This window comes from Parambassis ranga, chromosome 20, assembly GCF_900634625.1.
Source record: "Parambassis ranga chromosome 20, fParRan2.1, whole genome shotgun sequence".
In the NCBI taxonomy this organism is placed as follows: domain Eukaryota; kingdom Metazoa; phylum Chordata; class Actinopteri; family Ambassidae; genus Parambassis; species Parambassis ranga.
In genome coordinates, this window is record NC_041040.1 from 16,502,575 (window position 1) to 16,523,127 (window position 20,553).

General features: G+C 41.2%; 3 protein-coding genes and 3 long non-coding RNA genes across 6 annotated transcripts; 3 read left to right on the forward strand and 3 right to left on the reverse strand.

Annotated features, from left to right (window-relative positions):
- The first annotated feature begins 6,199 nt into the window (after positions 1-6,199).
- Positions 6,200-8,996, forward strand: LOC114453542 (enkurin-like). The gene is made up of 5 exons (XM_028433496.1): positions 6,200-6,388; positions 7,915-8,060; positions 8,138-8,352; positions 8,439-8,585; positions 8,819-8,996. Exons 1-5 carry the CDS (start codon positions 6,309-6,311, stop codon positions 8,990-8,992), a joined length of 762 nt encoding a protein of 253 aa, XP_028289297.1. The 5' UTR covers positions 6,200-6,308; the 3' UTR covers positions 8,993-8,996.
- Positions 8,381-9,926, reverse strand: LOC114453544 (uncharacterized). The gene is made up of 3 exons (XR_003672453.1): positions 9,766-9,926; positions 9,210-9,523; positions 8,381-8,653 (listed from the first exon to the last, which is right to left on the reverse strand). It is a non-coding gene; the product is annotated as an uncharacterized LOC114453544 (long non-coding RNA).
- A 525-nt stretch (positions 9,927-10,451) lies between these two features.
- On the forward strand, positions 10,452-12,101 carry LOC114453344 (enkurin-like). Its single transcript, XM_028433204.1, has 5 exons — positions 10,452-10,684; positions 11,020-11,165; positions 11,243-11,457; positions 11,544-11,690; positions 11,924-12,101. The coding sequence occupies exons 1-5, from the start codon at positions 10,605-10,607 to the stop codon at positions 12,095-12,097; spliced, it is 762 nt and encodes a 253-aa protein (XP_028289005.1). The 5' UTR covers positions 10,452-10,604; the 3' UTR covers positions 12,098-12,101.
- On the reverse strand, positions 11,486-12,719 carry LOC114453346 (uncharacterized). The gene is made up of 2 exons (XR_003672442.1): positions 12,315-12,719; positions 11,486-11,758 (listed from the first exon to the last, which is right to left on the reverse strand). It is a non-coding gene; the product is annotated as an uncharacterized LOC114453346 (long non-coding RNA).
- A 3,628-nt stretch (positions 12,720-16,347) lies between these two features.
- LOC114453025 (enkurin-like) lies at positions 16,348-19,136 on the forward strand. Its single transcript, XM_028432639.1, has 5 exons — positions 16,348-16,536; positions 18,055-18,200; positions 18,278-18,492; positions 18,579-18,725; positions 18,959-19,136. The coding sequence occupies exons 1-5, from the start codon at positions 16,457-16,459 to the stop codon at positions 19,130-19,132; spliced, it is 762 nt and encodes a 253-aa protein (XP_028288440.1). The 5' UTR covers positions 16,348-16,456; the 3' UTR covers positions 19,133-19,136.
- On the reverse strand, positions 18,521-19,482 carry LOC114453029 (uncharacterized). Its single transcript, XR_003672402.1, has 2 exons — positions 19,350-19,482; positions 18,521-18,793 (listed from the first exon to the last, which is right to left on the reverse strand). It is a non-coding gene; the product is annotated as an uncharacterized LOC114453029 (long non-coding RNA).
- Positions 19,483-20,553: the final 1,071 nt, after the last annotated feature.

A 20,553-nucleotide genomic window follows, 5' to 3' on the forward strand; every position in this document is an offset into this window, starting at 1 on the left:
GTATGCATATGGCATTGTGTCATACCTACTGATAAAGAATGAACAAGATGAGAAACACTGTGCCTTCCTCATGGGGAAGTCCAGAGTGACTCCACTCAAAAGAGTCACAATCCCTAGACTTGAGTTGACTGCAGCGGTTGTTGCGGTAAAAGTTGACAAAATGTTGCAACAAGAGCTTCAAGCTCCACTGCAACCATCTGTTTTTTGGACGGACAGCACTACGGTGCTTAGATACATTGACAATGAAACTGCTCGTTTCAAAACATTTGTTGCAAACAGAGTTTCCTTGATCCGAGAAGCAACCAAGCCATCGCAATGGAAGTATGTCGAAACGAGTGAAAACCCGGCAGATCAAGCAAGCAGAGGTCTGAAGGCGAAAAGCTTGGTGCAAGGAGGAACATGGATAAGTGGACCAGATTTTTTGTTGAATGAAAATGATTGGCCAGAACAGCCTGTGCGAAGGAACAAAAGCCTTGACAATGACCCAGAGGTCAAGAGCACAGTGGTTGTTAACACAGTGAACGTTAAAGAAAATGCAAAAACAATGAAGCAGCTGATAAGCTATTACTCAGATTGGAATAAGCTTAAACGAGCAGTAGCGTGGATTCTAAAAGTAAGGTGTGTTCTGCGGAAACAGAAGGAAGAAAGAAAAGAGGCATTAAAAACAATCAAGCAAGCTGAAAAGAATCCTGACAGGCAAAAAGTAAAGTTAAAACAATACATGAAGGAACTAAGAGTTGCCTCAGGAAAAGACTCGCTTACCTTGGATGACCTTGATACTGCTGAATTAGAAATAATAAAATTCAGTCAAAGAGAACATTTTGGAGAAGAAATTAAGGTCCTGCAGAAGGGAACACAGCTTAGTCACAGCACTGCATTGTCTAAACTAGACCCGATTCTTCATGACGACATGTTAAAGGTTGGTGGAAGACTTGACAAATCTGCGATGTCGGAAAATGCTAAACATCCACTAATTCTTTCGAAGCACAGCAAAGTTGCCACTTTGATCTTAAGAGATATACATCAAAGAACAGGCCATTGTGGACGCAACTATGTGTTGGCACAACTGAGATGCAGATATTGGATTCCACAAGCCAATTCTGCAATCAGAAAGATCATCAGTAGGTGTACAGTGTGCCGTAGGATGTCAGGAAAGGTTGGTGAGCAGAAGATGGCAAATCTACCTGAAGATCGCCTCCTCCCAGACCAACCTCCCTTTACAAGCACCGGCGTAGATTTCTTCGGCCCGTTTGAGGTTAAAAGGGGCCGGGGTACCATTAAAAGATATGGGGTAATGTTTACGTGCCTCACTATCCGAGCTGTGCACATTGAAGTTGCCGACAGCCTTGATACAGACTCCTGCATCAACGCAATTCGCCGCTTTATATGTAGGAGAGGTCAGGTCACCATCATGAGGTCTGACAATGGTACAAATTTTGTGGCAGCTGAAAGAGAGTTAAAGGAAGCTATCCAACAATTGGACAATAACAAGATCGAAAGAGCTTTGCAGCCAAAGGGAATAAAATGGATATTCAACAGCCCAGCTGCGTCCCATCAAGGCGGGATTTGGGAAAGGCAAATTCGCACAGCTCGAAGGATTCTTAATTCCTTAATGAAGGAACAAACAATGAATGATGACTGTCTTCAGACAATAATGTGTGAAGTTGAAAGCATCATCAATGGCAGACCACTCACAATGATGCAAATGACGATGATGCAAATGACGTTGAGCCCATAACTCCCAACCATTTATTGCTTCTGAGGTCTCAGCCAACCATGCCACCGGGAATCTTCTGCAAGGACGACCTCTACACAAGAAGAAGATGGAAGCAAGTCCAATATCTTGCAGATTTATTCTGGACTAGATGGACGCGAGAATATCTTCCACTACTTCAGGAGCGTCAGAAATGGCTCAAACCCAGAAGAAACTTCATGACAGGAGATGTAGTACTGTTAGTGGACAGTTCTTCTCCCCGCAACTCGTGGGTCATGGGGAGGATAGTTGAAACTTTGCCAGACTCCAGTGGAATGGTGCGGAGAGTGAAGTTGAAAACCCGAACCAGCACTCTGGAAAGGCCTGTAAACAAACTGTGCCTGTTGAAAGAAGCAATGCTAGAAGAATAAGAAAGGAAGACGAGTGGATCTTTATGCAGAGTTACAGTTTAAGTTGCTTGGCTCTTAGTGTGTTAAGTTTGTAATTGATTAGTCCTCCAGCCTAACAATTAGGGGCCGGGTAATGTAAGAGCCAGTTAAGTTAATTTATATGTAATAATAATTTAGTTTAAAAAATGTGAAGCAAATAATTTTATTTGAATTATAAAGACCGTTGCTAAAATACATAATTTAACAATTAAAATATGTTAAAGAATTTTTGTTATAAATACGTCATGCTGTCATAGTTTTACGTTACAGTCAGATTGCAGCTAGACACGTAAGAAGCAACACAGTTTTTTGACCGAGCGTACCTTGTCTATTGTATTGTATTTTTTTTGTGTGATTTTAGTAAATCTTGGAAAAGAAGATTCGGTCTCGCTCGCGTTTCTTCAAACTACTGGTTGTTAGGAAGCTGCAAAATTGGGACAGAATTAAAAAGCACAGGAGTGCCAATACAGTGACGTTACATTATTTCGATAAGGTTCATTTGGTCTTCACCTATTTATGAACTATGATAGAATTCTTTTTAGTCAGACCTGTGTCTTGTGTTAGTTCATAAATAGGTGAAGACCAAATGAACCTTATCGAAATATTACGAACAAGTTTTGGACAACAATGTGTCAAAGATTTCCGACGCCTGGAGCAGCTGGAACAAAAAAGGGCACGCTATCGCAACCACCTTAAATTCAACCTGAGATGCCGAGACGAGGGAGTAACACCACCAAGCTTGGAAGTAAAAAACCCCATCCCAACCCAAAATGCAAATAGGATAATAGAGAAAACCCGCACAGCGCTCCTTAAAGAAAGGATACGCTGCACGACAAGCAAAATAACCAACATCAACACAGAGATAAAAACACAAACGGAAGCTTTCAGACTGAAATACCCCACGGAAGAAAACACACAGAAACTCGTAAAAGAACACCTGAGGCAGACGCACGAAATATTTTTTGAACGGACAAAGGTAAGACACATCAAAAAACTGGACAGACTAATAACACGAAAACAACATAGAAATAAGGACACAGACGAAGCGGAAAAAGAAAAATGGGTCAAAAACATCTCACAACGCCGCCTAACAAAGATAGAAATAGACGTCCTGTCTCGCGGACTTAACTATGCTGTCACACCAAACAAAATACCACACGAAGAGTTCATCCTAGCCACCGTATTAGCGTGTCAATCCATACCGGACCAGGGGAAAAAAGCAGAGCTAAGGAACGAGATAGCAGGTATTCTAAAATCCGCAAAAATACCACCAGCTAACATAACAAAAGAAGAAGCCAAAGCAATTAAAACATTGGCACAGGACAAGAGCATCACAATCATACCCGCGGATAAAGGTAGGACAACAGTCATTATGGACACTAAGCACTACGAGCAACAGATGGAAAACATGTTAAAAGACACTGAAACATATGAACCGCTCAGAAAGGACCCCACAGAAGAAAAGAAAAGGACACTCAAAACACTACTCAAACCATTACTACAGGAAGGTAAAATAGATAAGAGCACATACAACCACCTCATGCCCACAGCCAGTATCACACCACGAATATATGGCACACCCAAAATCCACAAACAAAACACACCACTACGCCCAATAGTGGACAGCATTGGATCAGTAACATACAACCTATCAAAAGCACTAGTTGACCTCATAAAACCACTACTAGGCCTCACCGAACAACACTGTAAAAACTCAAACCAGTTAGCGCAGGAACTCAGGGACACCACAGTACACCCGGACGAAATATTCATATCACATGACGTAATATCCCTCTTCACCAAAACACCAGTAAACGTAACACTGCAGATAGTAGAGAACCGCCTCAGGACAGACAAGACACTACACAAACGGACCAATCTAGCAGTTAACGACATAACCCGGCTGCTACATTTCGTATCCACATCCACATATTTCCAATTCAGGGGTATTTTATACAGACAGAGGGAGGGCTTTGCAATGGGGGACCCACTCTCAGCCATCATGAGTGGTTTTTTTATGGAGGACCTAGAAGAGAAGGCCATCTGCACGGCACCTGCACAATGCGGTCTCAAAATGTGGAGGAGATACGTGGATGACATCCTGGAAAAAATAAAAACTGGCCACACACAGGAGTTAACAGACCACCTCAACAAAATAGACAGCACAGGAAAAATCAAATTCACACACGAGGAGGAAAAAGACAGTACGATAACCTTTTTGGACATAAACATCACACATCTACAGGACGGCAGCATAAAAATCAAAATTCACAGGAAACCCACACACACCGACCAATACCTGTTATGGACGTCTGAACACCCCACCGCACACAAACTCTCCGCCGTACGAACACTATTCGACAGAGCCACCATGATCACAGACCCACAAGACAGACAGGAGGAGGAAAAACACATCATAAAGGCCTTAAAAAAATGCCAGTACCCCATGTGGGCAATCAAAAAAGGAAAACAACAAATCGACAACAGAAAAAACAAAGAAAAAAAGAGAAACACAAACCAAAAACAAAATAAAACAATGGTGACACTCCCCTACATCCGTGGAATAACGGAGAAAATACAAAGAGCAATGAGGAAACACAACATCAATACACCCGTCAAACCACATCGGAAACTCAGACAACTACTGGTGCACCCAAAAGACAAGATCGAACCGGACAAAAAATGCAACGTCATATACGAAATACCCTGCCTGTCCTGCAATAAAACATACATCGGTGAAACAGGAAGATCATTCAGCACACGGAAAAAAGAACATAAAACAGAATGTGAAAAGGAATCAGCTGGGATGAGCACAAGGGCAACAAAACAAAAAGCACAACAAGAAAACCTGAAATCAGCAATCTCGGATCATTGCAAAAGAGAAAGGCACATTATGGACTGGGATGGGGCAAAAGTGATCGGAAACGAGGACAACAAATTCAAACGGTGGATTAAGGAAGCCATCGAAATAAGGAAGCGGGCCAATAGGACAATGAACCGGGACGAGGGAACTTTTACACTGTCCCACACCTGGAACACTGTCCTGAGGAGACCAGACTGCTGTCCCACACCTGGGACACAGCGCTGAGGAAGCCGGACTACAGGTGGCGCTGTTCCCCCACTACCTGGAGTAGTGGGAGAATGGCGCCACAACCTGCATAAGATCAGCTGGCAGACACGTCACGTAACATCATGTGACTTCTGAGGAAGACTGCAGGAAGTAGTCGAAACATGTCAAGGTAAAACACGAGACACAGGTCTGACTAAAAAGAATTCTATCATAGTGACGTTACATTGTTATTCATAGTTTTAGGCAAGACGCTCACCTCAGGTCTTGGCTTTGTGTCCTCAAATCTCGTTGACAAATGTCTCAGCAAAGTCACAGCTTATTTTGTTGAATACTATGAAAGAAAGAATCACTTTCAGGCACATTATTCCGCAGGCTCCATAAACAACTACGGCCAGCTCGGAGGGACAAATTTAATCACTACGGAAGCGCAGTAGGAACCAATTCCCCCTGCGTTTGTTAGTTATGCATTATAATTATTTACAGAAGCTACATATTACACAGCACATTGAATCAATACGACTGTATAATTTAGGGCAACAAATGTGCTTTTAATCGCGAAAGAAATAAATATAAAACTGATTGAACGGGTGCTGCGTTCAAGTGCTCGGTTAATCTCGTAAATCATTGTTATAAAGTCGAAGGTACGATTTTAACGGGCGTTATTTTGGAAATCCATGAGTTCAAGACAATAAAGCAAAGACTAAACATTATGTGATTGTGTTTACAGCGACTGCTAAGTTGAAATCTAATATTAAAATCAGCCGGTGCTGATAATAGTATAGAACGTAGGCCAGGTCCTCCTCTGTAGGTGTGTGTGCGTCTGTAGCTAAAACAAACCCATGGTATGCAGACCACTGTGCGGACAGAATATAAAGCAAGGAGCATAAAGGTTATACGTGACAGATCAGATATCATGGGAAGACATGCGTTCAAAAATACCTACTATACCAGAATGCAACACCTCCTCCGCAGGTTGCCTAGCAACTGTCCTGCGCTTGTGTTGGCAAACAAATTCGAGCAAGCTTTTCTTCAGGTTATTATTCGGCCACAGAAACCACTCAGTTGATTCGTACCTTTTGGGTTGAAATTATTCAACATGCCTGAAGGTGTGAAGCCGCCAGAAAGCATCTACAATTGCATTCCAGAGAAAGAGCGGAAGATTGAAAAACCCCCGCTGTGAGTTACATTATCTTAGCTAACTCACTTAGCTAGCCACCATGCTAATTTAGCTAACTACTTTGTTGTTTGCTGTTTACCCTCACACACACACACACACACACACACAAAAGTATTTGATCTATGTTGGATTTACTCAACAAGGAGCTCACAATTGACTTATTTAACCCTCATGCACTGTTCGGGACATTTTTGTCCTCTGAGAGAAATTTTTCTGTTTATTTTGGCCATAACTTTGTCAATATGTGGACAAATTGAATAATTTTTGCTCAACAAGCTTAATTTTACATAATTTTTGTTAATATGATTTTAACATTTTTCATTGGTCAACAGTACACTGTGGGCAAATTCTACCCCCTAATGTGTTGTTCGGGACAAAAACGTCCCCTAACTTTAACAGTTTTAAAAATATATTAGATAAATATTTTTTTGAATTTTTTTTGCATTGACCTTTTAATTAACTTCAGTTCTAATCAACAGTAGTGAAAAAATCATTTTCCCCCAGGATTTTAACCCTTTAATCACCAATTTTATAAGGGGTGGTGCTGAAAATTGGAAAAAAAAGGCACAAAAAGGCTAATTTTTAATAGAAAAGGTGAATGTGGACTGGATTTTTTTTAACCTTTATTACAGTCTTGGTCATGTCAAACATCAGTAAAAAAATTGACTTTATTGCATTATTGGTTTTTGCACAGCACTGGATTTTCTTTTTTTCTCCCATTTTGTCCCATAGACTTACATTATAACCACTTTTTTTTGACTGCACAGCCATGGCACTACATAATCATGCATTCTTGATTGTTGGTGGTTTACCCTGTTGGTAGGAGGTAAAGTGTGATTTTTACAGTTAATATGGTCATTAAGTTGTTAACTGTAAAAATCACAAATTTTACCTCCTACCAACAGGGTAAACCACCAACAATCAAGAATGCATGATTATGTAGTGCCATGGCTGTGCAGTCAAAAAAAAGTGGTTATAATGTAAGTCTATGGGACAAAATGGGAGAAAAAAAGAAAATCCAGTGCTGTGCAAAAACCAATAATGCAATAAAGTCAATTTTTTTACTGATGTTTGACATGACCAAGACTGTAATAAAGGTTAAAAAAAAATCCAGTCCACATTCACCTTTACTATTAAAAATTAGCCATTTTGTGTGTTTTTTTTTCCAATTTTCAGCACCACCCCTTATAAAATTAAAGGGTTAAAATCCTGGGGGAAAATGATTTTTTCACTACTGTTGATTAGAACTGAAGTTAATTAAAAGGTCAATGCAAAAAAATTTCAAAAAATTATTTATCTGATATATTTTTAAAACTGTTAAAGTTAGGGGACGTTTTTGTCCCGAACAACACATTAGGGTAGTGTTTGCGAACAGTCCATGAGGGTTAAGTGACAGGAGTTGTGTTTTTTGGCTTAACTTTGTTTGTTATGAAAATGAAGAAATGATCAGTTGTATTCTTTTCTTGAACCTCTGAAATGATTTTAGTGACTGTAGTAATTGATTATTTCGGTCTGTTTGGTAAAGGTATATGTCAAAGCACAGGCCAGCTGTGCTTCTTGAGAGCAAGTCAAATAAGGATGCGAGGAGAACTATGGGACCGGCAAAAATAATGGTGTCGCCTCCTGATAACTACCTCAAGAAGCGCTCAACAGAGGCGAGAGTGTGTAAAAGTGAGTTCCCCAGTTAGGCTGTTTGATTTTCTTTTGAGTGTTGATTATCAGTTTCTTCCTTTTTTGCGTTCTTTCAGACACACCTCCCTCAAAGCACGTCCGCACTGTGAGAAAGCCACCAGTTCCTTTGAGGACTGAGGTCCCACTCATGGGAATCCCCACCAAGAAGGCCTGTTTAAACACAACTGTAATGGTGCCGAAGAAACCGCATCCTACAATTGTAGACAGCAACAAAGGATCCAAGCAGCTCCTTGAAAACTCAGGACTTGTCCCAAAATACAGCCGTAAAAAGGTGTTTTCTTGAATTACTCAATACATGGTTTAGTTACAACAGTTTTATTTCAAAACATGTCTAAAGTTTCCTCCTTCTGTTTGCAGGACTATGGTCAGGTGCCTGAGTACCTGCTGCAGCGCAATGAAGAAGAGCGAATTGCTCAGGAGAGGCACGAGGACTTTCTGAAGGAGCAGAGGGAGCAGGCATCCATGAAGAACCTGTCAGAGGAGGAGCGTCAAGCTGTCCTGGAGGTACCTAAAAACATGGCTACACAGCGGCAGTCCTTTTTTTCTGAAACAGCAGGGGATCATTCAGGCACCTGGAACCAGTGAAGAAGCACAGGAAATGAACAGAATGATTCCATTACTTTAGGGAGAGGAATGAACCTTTTCAGCATCCATCAACTATTGCCAGTACCTTTTATTGACTCCTGTTTACTCTATAAAATCTCTGAATCCTGATATTTATCTCTCTGTCCTTCTAGACCCTGAAGAAAAACTGGGATAAGGTGCACCATGAGTACCAATGCCTGCCTCTCATCATTGAAACCCTGTCGAGGAAAACCCATAAGCTCCGACTGGAGGAGGCCATGACGCAGCTGGAGAGGGACATCAACCTCTTCGAGAGGTTCAAAACCATCTACATACCCAGCAATTAATACATTAAAGGGGTCAGATTTACTCCAATAAATGTCTCTACCATTCTTCCATTGACATTACACATGTATGGCTCAGACTAACAAAGACACACTTTCAATGATAAATCTATCTTTGATTCTTTATTGATTAACTAAACATCAAGGTTTAAGTGACGATGATGATATATAATCATCATATATAGAATCACTGTGGCAGAGAAGTTACACAAAGCGTCACCTTCCTCCTCCAAGAAACGCTGTCCACCAACTGCTGCCAGTTTGGCAGACACAGGCATCTTCCATGTCGGTTCCAGAACGTCATCATCCACATCTATGAAAGGCAGCCCCAGTTTGTGGGCCACAATCTTTCCTACGGTGGTTTTCCCTGCTCCAGGAGGACCCATGAGGAGGATATTCTTGTCCCCCTGGAAGGCGGGTTTGGTGGACAGCCATGATTTTGGTGTTGATGCGGAGCTCAGGCAGAATCTGGCAGTTCTTAAAGCAAGCTGGTGTGCTCTCAGTAAACCCATTCAGGAATCTAATAAGAGCCCCCTGCGAAGGACAACAGTTAAACAGGCTTTACTAAGACCTATGAGGCTGCGACATACGTGTGCAGTTAGCACAGAACACTTAACCTACAAGTTAAAGTAGGTCTTCTTTTTTTATTTAATATTACTGAACTGACAGCCTCCTGCTTTCTTCAGAGAGCTGCGACAACTTTCCACGTGTTTTGCAGCTTGTAAATAACAAAGTGACGTTACATTGTTATTCATAGTTTTAGGCAAGACGCTCACCTCAGGTCTTGGCTTTGTGTCCTCAAATCTCGTTGACAAATGTCTCAGCAAAGTCACAGCTTATTTTGTTGAATACTATGAAAGAAAGAATCACTTTCAGGCACATTATTCCGCAGGCTCCATAAACAACTACGGCCAGCTCGGAGGGACAAATTTAATCACTACGGAAGCGCAGTAGGAACCAATTCCCCCTGCGTTTGTTAGTTATGCATTATAATTATTTACAGAAGCTACATATTACACAGCACATTGAATCAATACGACTGTATAATTTAGGGCAACAAATGTGCTTTTAATCGCGAAAGAAATAAATATAAAACTGATTGAACGGGTGCTGCGTTCAAGTGCTCGGTTAATCTCGTAAATCATTGTTATAGTGTGAAAGTACGATTTTAACGGGCGTTATTTTGGAAATCCATGAGTTCAAGACAATAAAGCAAAGACTAAACATTATGTGATTGTGTTTACAGCGACTGCTAAGTTGAAATCTAATATTAAAATCAGCCGGTGCTGATAATAGTATAGAACGTAGGCCAGGTCCTCCTCTGTAGGTGTGTGTGCGTCTGTAGCTAAAACAAACCCATGGTATGCAGACCACTGTGCGGACAGAATATAAAGCAAGGAGCATAAAGGTTATACGTGACAGATCAGATATCATGGGAAGACATGCGTTCAAAAATACCTACTATACCAGAATGCAACACGTCCTCCGCAGGTTGCCTAGCAACTGTCCTGCGCTTGTGTTGGCAAACAAATTCGAGCAAGCTTTTCTTCAGGTTATTATTCGGCCACAGAAACCACTCAGTTGATTCGTACCTTTTGGGTTGAAATTATTCAACATGCCTGAAGGTGTGAAGCCGCCAGAAAGCATCTACAATTGCATTCCAGAGAAAGAGCGGAAGATTGAAAAACCCCCGCTGTGAGTTACATTATCTTAGCTAACTCACTTAGCTAGCCACCATGCTAATTTAGCTAACTACTTTGTTGTTTGCTGTTTACCCTCACACACACACACACACACACACACACACACACACACACACACACACACACACACACACACAAAAGTATTTGATCTATGTTGGATTTACTCAACAAGGAGCTCACAATTGACTTATTTAAGTGACAGGAGTTGTGTTTTTTGGCTTAACTTTGTTATGAAAATGAAGAAATGATCAGTTGTATTCTTTTCTTGAACCTCTGAAATGATTTTAGTGACTGTAGTAATTGATTATTTCGGTCTGTTTGGTAAAGGTATATGTCAAAGCACAGGCCAGCTGTGCTTCTTGAGAGCAAGTCAAATAAGGATGCGAGGAGAACTATGGGACCGGCAAAAATAATGGTGTCGCCTCCTGATAACTACCTCAAGAAGCGCTCAACAGAGGCGAGAGTGTGTAAAAGTGAGTTCCCCAGTTAGGCTGTTTGATTTTCTTTTGAGTGTTGATTATCAGTTTCTTCCTTTTTTGCGTTCTTTCAGACACACCTCCCTCAAAGCACGTCCGCACTGTGAGAAAGCCACCAGTTCCTTTGAGGACTGAGGTCCCACTCATGGGAATCCCCACCAAGAAGGCCTGTTTAAACACAACTGTAATGGTGCCGAAGAAACCGCATCCTACAATTGTAGACAGCAACAAAGGATCCAAGCAGCTCCTTGAAAACTCAGGACTTGTCCCAAAATACAGCCGTAAAAAGGTGTTTTCTTGAATTACTCAATACATGGTTTAGTTACAACAGTTTTATTTCAAAACATGTCTAAAGTTTCCTCCTTCTGTTTGCAGGACTATGGTCAGGTGCCTGAGTACCTGCTGCAGCGCAATGAAGAAGAGCGAATTGCTCAGGAGAGGCACGAGGACTTTCTGAAGGAGCAGAGGGAGCAGGCATCCATGAAGAACCTGTCAGAGGAGGAGCGTCAAGCTGTCCTGGAGGTACCTAAAAACATGGCTACACAGCGGCAGTCCTTTTTTTCTGAAACAGCAGGGGATCATTCAGGCACCTGGAACCAGTGAAGAAGCACAGGAAATGAACAGAATGATTCCATTACTTTAGGGAGAGGAATGAACCTTTTCAGCATCCATCAACTATTGCCAGTACCTTTTATTGACTCCTGTTTACTCTATAAAATCTCTGAATCCTGATATTTATCTCTCTGTCCTTCTAGACCCTGAAGAAAAACTGGGATAAGGTGCACCATGAGTACCAATGCCTGCCTCTCATCATTGAAACCCTGTCGAGGAAAACCCATAAGCTCCGACTGGAGGAGGCCATGACGCAGCTGGAGAGGGACATCAACCTCTTCGAGAGGTTCAAAACCATCTACATACCCAGCAATTAATACATTAAAGGGGTCAGATTTACTCCAATAAATGTCTCTACCATTCTTCCATTGACATTACACATGTATGGCTCAGACTAACAAAGACACACTTTCAATGATAAATCTATCTTTGATTCTTTATTGATTAACTAAACATCAAGGTTTAAGTGACGATGATGATATATAATCATCATATATAGAATCACTGTGGCAGAGAAGTTACACAAAGCGTCACCTTCCTCCTCCAAGAAACGCTGTCCACCAACTGCTGCCAGTTTGGCAGACACAGGCATCTTCCATGTCGGTTCCAGAACGTCATCATCCACATCTATGACAGGCAGCCCCAGTTTGTGGGCCACAATCTTTCCTACGGTGGTTTTCCCTGCTCCAGGAGGACCCATGAGGAGGATATTCTTGTCCCCCTGGCAGGCGGGTTGGGTGTGCTCTCAGTAAACCCATTCAGGAATCTAATAAGAGCCTCTCCCCCTGCGAAGGACAACAGTTAAACAGGCTTTACTAAGACCTATGAGGCTGCGACATACGTGTGCAGTTAGCACAGAACACTTAACCTACAAGTTAAAGTAGGTCTTCTTTTTTTATTTAATATTACTGAACTGACAGCCTCCTGCTTTCTTCAGAGAGCTGCGACAACTTTCCACGTGTTTTGCAGCTTGTATAACAAAGTGACGTTACATTATTTCGATAAGGTTCATTTGGTCTTCACCTATTTATGAACTATGATAGAATTCTTTTTAGTCAGACCTGTGTCTTGTGTTAGTTCATAAATAGGTGAAGACCAAATGAACCTTATCGAAATATTACGAACAAGTTTTGGACAACAATGTGTCAAAGATTTCCGACGCCTGGAGCAGCTGGAACAAAAAAGGGCACGCTATCGCAACCACCTTAAATTCAACCTGAGATGCCGAGACGAGGGAGTAACACCACCAAGCTTGGAAGTAAAAAACCCCATCCCAACCCAAAATGCAAATAGGATAATAGAGAAAACCCGCACAGCGCTCCTTAAAGAAAGGATACGCTGCACGACAAGCAAAATAACCAACATCAACACAGAGATAAAAACACAAACGGAAGCTTTCAGACTGAAATACCCCACGGAAGAAAACACACAGAAACTCGTAAAAGAACACCTGAGGCAGACGCACGAAATATTTTTTGAACGGACAAAGGTAAGACACATCAAAAAACTGGACAGACTAATAACACGAAAACAACATAGAAATAAGGACACAGACGAAGCGGAAAAAGAAAAATGGGTCAAAAACATCTCACAACGCCGCCTAACAAAGATAGAAATAGACGTCCTGTCTCGCGGACTTAACTATGCTGTCACACCAAACAAAATACCACACGAAGAATTCATCCTAGCCACCGTATTAGCGTGTCAATCCATACCGGACCAGGGGAAAAAAGCAGAGCTAAGGAACGAGATAGCAGGTATTCTAAAATCCGCAAAAATACCACCAGCTAACATAACAAAAGAAGAAGCCAAAGCAATTAAAACATTGGCACAGGACAAGAGCATCACAATCATACCCGCGGATAAAGGTAGGACAACAGTCATTATGGACACTAAGCACTACGAGCAACAGATGGAAAACATGTTAAAAGACACTGAAACATATGAACCGCTCAGAAAGGACCCCACAGAAGAAAAGAAAAGGACACTCAAAACACTACTCAAACCATTACTACAGGAAGGTAAAATAGATAAGAGCACATACAACCACCTCATGCCCACAGCCAGTATCACACCACGAATATATGGCACACCCAAAATCCACAAACAAAACACACCACTACGCCCAATAGTGGACAGCATTGGATCAGTAACATACAACCTATCAAAAGCACTAGTTGACCTCATAAAACCACTACTAGGCCTCACCGAACAACACTGTAAAAACTCAAACCAGTTAGCGCAGGAACTCAGGGACACCACAGTACACCCGGACGAAATATTCATATCACATGACGTAATATCCCTCTTCACCAAAACACCAGTAAACGTAACACTGCAGATAGTAGAGAACCGCCTCAGGACAGACAAGACACTACACAAACGGACCAATCTAGCAGTTAACGACATAACCCGGCTGCTACATTTCGTATCCACATCCACATATTTCCAATTCAGGGGTATTTTATACAGACAGAGGGAGGGCTTTGCAATGGGGGACCCACTCTCAGCCATCATGAGTGGTTTTTTTATGGAGGACCTAGAAGAGAAGGCCATCTGCACGGCACCTGCACAATGCGGTCTCAAAATGTGGAGGAGATACATGGATGACATCCTGGAAAAAATAAAAACTGGCCACACACAGGAGTTAACAGACCACCTCAACAAAATAGACAGCACAGGAAAAATCAAATTCACACACGAGGAGGAAAAAGACAGTACGATAACCTTTTTGGACATAAACATCACACATCTACAGGACGGCAGCATAAAAATCAAAATTCACAGGAAACCCACACACACCGACCAATACCTGTTATGGACGTCTGAACACCCCACCGCACACAAACTCTCCGCCGTACGAACACTATTCGACAGAGCCACCATGATCACAGACCCACAAGACAGACAGGAGGAAGAAAAACACATCATAAAGGCCTTAAAAAAATGCCAGTACCCCATGTGGGCAATCAAAAAAGGAAAACAACAAATCGACAACAGAAAAAACAAAGAAAAAAAGAGAAACACAAACCAAAAACAAAATAAAACAATGGTGACACTCCCCTACATCCGTGGAATAACGGAAAAAATACAAAGAGCAATGAGTAAACACAACATCAATACACCCGTCAAAACACATCGTAAACTCAGACAACTACTGGTGCACCCAAAAGACAAGATCGAACCGGACAAAAAATGCAACGTCATATACGAAATACCCTGCCTGTCCTGCAATAAAACATACATCGGTGAAACAGGAAGATCATTCAGCACACGGAAAAAAGAACATAAAACAGAATGTGAAAAGGAATCAGCTGGGATGAGCACAAGGGCAACAAAACAGAAAGCACAACAAGAAAACCTGAAATCAGCAATCTCGGATCATTGCAAAAGAGAAAGGCACATTATGGACTGGGATGGGGCAAAAGTGATCGGAAACGAGGACAACAAATTCAAACGGTGGATTAAGGAAGCCATCGAAATAAGGAAGCGGGCCAATAGGACAATGAACTGGGACGAGGGAACTTTTACACTGTCCCACACCTGGAACACTGTCCTGAGGAGACCAGACTGCTGTCCCACACCTGGGACACAGCGCTGAGGAAGCCGGACTACAGGTGGCGCTGTTCCCCCACTACCTGGAGTAGTGGGAGAATGGCGCCACAACCTGCATAAGATCAGCTGGCAGACACGTCACGTAACATCATGTGACTTCTGAGGAAGACTGCAGGAAGTAGTCGAAACATGTCAAGGTAAAACACGAGACACAGGTCTGACTAAAAAGAATTCTATCATAGTGACGTTACATTGTTATTCATAGTTTTAGGCAAGACGCTCACCTCAGGTCTTGGCTTTGTGTCCTCAAATCTCGTTGACAAATGTCTCAGCAAAGTCACAGCTTATTTTGTTGAATACTATGAAAGAAAGAATCACTTTCAGGCACATTATTCCGCAGGCTCCATAAACAACTACGGCCAGCTCGGAGGGACAAATTTAATCACTACGGAAGCGCAGTAGGAACCAATTCCCCCTGCGTTTGTTAGTTATGCATTATAATTATTTACAGAAGCTACATATTACACAGCACATTGAATCAATACGACTGTATAATTTAGGGCAACAAATGTGCTTTTAATCGCGAAAGAAATAAATATAAAACTGATTGAACGGGTGCTGCGTTCAAGTGCTCGGTTAATCTCGTAAATCATTGTTATAAAGTCGAAGGTACGATTTTGACGGGCGTTATTTTGGAAATCCATGAGTTCAAGACAATAAAGCAAAGACTAAACATTATGTGATTGTGTTTACAGCGACTGCTAAGTTGAAATCTAATATTAAAATCAGCCGGTGCTGATAATAGTATAGAACGTAGGCCAGGTCCTCTGTAGGTGTGTGTGCGTCTGTAGCTAAAACAAACCCATGGTATGCAGACCACTGTGCGGACAGAATATAAAGCAAGGAGCATAAAGGTTATACGTGACAGATCAGATATAATGGGAAGACATGCGTACAAAAATACCTACTATACCAGAATGCAACACCTCCTCCGCAGGTTGCCTAGCAACTGTCCTGCGCTTGTGTTGGCAAACAAATTCGAGCAAGCTTTTCTTCAGGTTATTATTCGGCCACAGAAACCACTCAGTTGATTCGTACCTTTTGGGTTGAAATTATTCAACATGCCTGAAGGTGTGAAGCCGCCAGAAAGCATCTACAATTGCATTCCAGAGAAAGAGCGGAAGATTGAAAAACCCCCGCTGTGAGTTACATTATCTTAGCTAACTCACTTAGCTAGCCACCATGCTAATTTAGCTAACTACTTTGTTGTTTGCTGTTTACCCTCACACACACACACACACAAAAGTATTTCATCTATGTTGGATTTACTCAACAAGGAGCTCACAATTGACTTATTTAACCCTCATGCACTGTTCGGGACATTTTTGTCCTCTGAGAGAAATTTTTCTGTTTATTTTGGCCATAACTTTGTCAATATGTGAACAAATTGAATAATTTTTGCTCAACAAGCTTAATTTTACATAATTTTTGTTAATATGATTTTAACATTTTTCATTGGTCAACAGTACACTGTGGGCAAATTCTACCCCCTAATGTGTTGTTCGGGACAAAAACGTCCCCTAACTTTAACAGTTTTAAAAATATATTAGATAAATATTTTTTTGAATTTTTTTTGCATTGACCTTTTAATTAACTTCAGTTCTAATCAACAGTAGTGAAAAAATCATTTTCCCCCAGGATTTTAACCCTTTAATCACCAATTTTATAAGGGGTGGTGCTGAAAATTGGAAAAAAAAGGCACAAAAAGGCTAATTTTTAATAGAAAAGGTGAATGTGGACTGGATTTTTTTTAACCTTTATTACAGTCTTGGTCATGTCAAACATCAGTAAAAAAATTGACTTTATTGCATTATTGGTTTTTGCACAGCACTGGATTTTCTTTTTTTCTCCCATTTTGTCCCATAGACTTACATTATAACCACTTTTTTTTGACTGCACAGCCATGGCACTACATAATCATGCATTCTTGATTGTTGGTGGTTTACCCTGTTGGTAGGAGGTAAAGTGTGATTTTTACAGTTAATATGGTCATTAAGTTGTTAACTGTAAAAATCACAAATTTTACCTCCTACCAACAGGGTAAACCACCAACAATCAAGAATGCATGATTATGTAGTGCCATGGCTGTGCAGTCAAAAAAAAGTGGTTATAATGTAAGTCTATGGGACAAAATGGGAGAAAAAAAGAAAATCCAGTGCTGTGCAAAAACCAATAATGCAATAAAGTCAATTTTTTTACTGATGTTTGACATGACCAAGACTGTAATAAAGGTTAAAAAAAAATCCAGTCCACATTCACCTTTACTATTAAAAATTAGCCATTTTGTGTGTTTTTTTTTCCAATTTTCAGCACCACCCCTTATAAAATTAAAGGGTTAAAATCCTGGGGGAAAATGATTTTTTCACTACTGTTGATTAGAACTGAAGTTAATTAAAAGGTCAATGCAAAAAAATTTCAAAAAATTATTTATCTGATATATTTTTAAAACTGTTAAAGTTAGGGGACGTTTTTGTCCTGAACAACACATTAGGGTAGTGTTTGCGAACAGTCCATGAGGGTTAAGTGACAGGAGTTGTGTTTTTTGGCTTAACTTTGTTTGTTATGAAAATGAAGAAATGATCAGTTGTATTCTTTTCTTGAACCTCTGAAATGATTTTAGTGACTGTAGTAATTGATTATTTCGGTCTGTTTGGTAAAGGTATATGTCAAAGCACAGGCCAGCTGTGCTTCTTGAGAGCAAGTCAAATAAGGATGCGAGGAGAACTATGGGACCGGCAAAAATAATGGTGTCGCCTCCTGATAACTACCTCAAGAAGTGCTCAACAGAGGCGAGAGTGTGTAAAAGTGAGTTCCCCAGTTAGGCTGTTTGATTTTCTTTTGAGTGTTGATTATCAGTTTCTTCCTTTTTTGCGTTCTTTCAGACACACCTCCCTCAAAGCACGTCCGCACTGTGAGAAAGCCACCAGTTCCTTTGAGGACTGAGGTCCCACTCATGGGAATCCCCACCAAGAAGGCCTGTTTAAACACAACTGTAATGGTGCCGAAGAAACCGCATCCTACAATTGTAGACAGCAACAAAGGATCCAAGCAGCTCCTTGAAAACTCAGGACTTGTCCCAAAATACAGCCGTAAAAAGGTGTTTTCTTGAATTACTCAATACATGGTTTAGTTACAACAGTTTTATTTCAAAACATGTCTAAAGTTTCCTCCTTCTGTTTGCAGGACTATGGTCAGGTGCCTGAGTACCTGCTGCAGCGCAATGAAGAAGAGCGAATTGCTCAGGAGAGGCACGAGGACTTTCTGAAGGAGCAGAGGGAGCAGGCATCCATGAAGAACCTGTCAGAGGAGGAGCGTCAAGCTGTCCTGGAGGTACCTAAAAACATGGCTACACAGCGGCAGTCCTTTTTTTCTGAAACAGCAGGGGATCATTCAGGCACCTGGAACCAGTGAAGAAGCACAGGAAATGAACAGAATGATTCCATTACTTTAGGGAGAGGAATGAACCTTTTCAGCATCCATCAACTATTGCCAGTACCTTTTATTGACTCCTGTTTACTCTATAAAATCTCTGAATCCTGATATTTATCTCTCTGTCCTTCTAGACCCTGAAGAAAAACTGGGATAAGGTGCACCATGAGTACCAATGCCTGCCTCTCATCATTGAAACCCTGTCGAGGAAAACCCATAAGCTCCGACTGGAGGAGGCCATGACGCAGCTGGAGAGGGACATCAACCTCTTCGAGAGGTTCAAAACCATCTACATACCCAGCAATTAATACATTAAAGGGGTCAGATTTACTCCAATAAATGTCTCTACCATTCTTCCATTGACATTACACATGTATGGCTCAGACTAACAAAGACACACTTTCAATGATAAATCTATCTTTGATTCTTTATTGATTAACTAAACATCAAGGTTTAAGTGACGATGATGATATATAATCATCATATATAGAATCACTGTGGCAGAGAAGTTACACAAAGCGTCACCTTCCTCCTCCAAGAAACGCTGTCCACCAACTGCTGCCAGTTTGGCAGACACAGGCATCTTCCATGTCGGTTCCAGAACGTCATCATCCACATCTATGACAGGCAGCCCCAGTTTGTGGGCCACAATCTTTCCTACGGTGGTTTTCCCTGCTCCAGGAGGACCCATGAGGAGGATATTCTTGTCCCCCTGGCAGGCGGGTTGGGTGTGCTCTCAGTAAACCCATTCAGGAATCTAATAAGAGCCTCTCCCCCTGCGAAGGACAACAGTTAAACAGGCTTTACTAAGACCTATGAGGCTGCGACATACGTGTGCAGTTAGCACAGAACACTTAACCTACAAGTTAAAGTAGGTCTTCTTTTTTTATTTAATATTACTGAACTGACAGCCTCCTGCTTTCTTCAGAGAGCTGCGACAACTTTCCACGTGTTTTGCAGCTTGTAAATAACAAAGTGACTGTAAGAGCCAGTTAAGTTAATTTATATGTAATAATAATTTAGTTTAAAAAATGTGAAGCAAATAATTTTATTTGAATTATAAAGACCGTTGCTAAAATACATAATTTAACAATTAAAATATGTTAAAGAATTTTTGTTATAAATACGTCATGCTGTCATAGTTTTACGTTACAGTCAGATTGCAGCTAGACACGTAAGAAGCAACACAGTTTTTTGACCGAGCGTACCTTGTCTATTGTATTGTATTTTTTTTGTGTGATTTTAGTAAATCTTGGAAAAGAAGATTCGGTCTCGCTCGCGTTTCTTCAAACTACTGGTTGTTAGGAAGCTGCAAAATTGGGACAGAATTAAAAAGCACAGGAGTGCCAATACATTAGTCAAAAAACTAGCTTATGTCCTATGGAGCCTCGCTGGAGCGCTTTGTAACGCGGCTTGTGTGGAGAGCTGGCCAGGAGAAGTTGCGACTAAACGGGCAATCCACTGCAGCATGTGATAGAGAAGCACTCCGTAGCAGTGAGTATTGTGAAGAAAAGACGTGATACGCATGCATGAAGAATGTTTTGTTCGGAGGAAAACGAAGTAAATGCTCTAACCGCATGTCAGCGAGCTGATTCTCTGCCCCTGTGAGAACGCATGTGAGTAGCAAGAGTGGATTCAGTCGATGTGGAGAGTGTGATTTTGAAGAGGTTGTTTGCACATAGTTCGTTTGGAAAGGCATTTTTAAAGAAAGTGCTTTAAACTTTGTGCA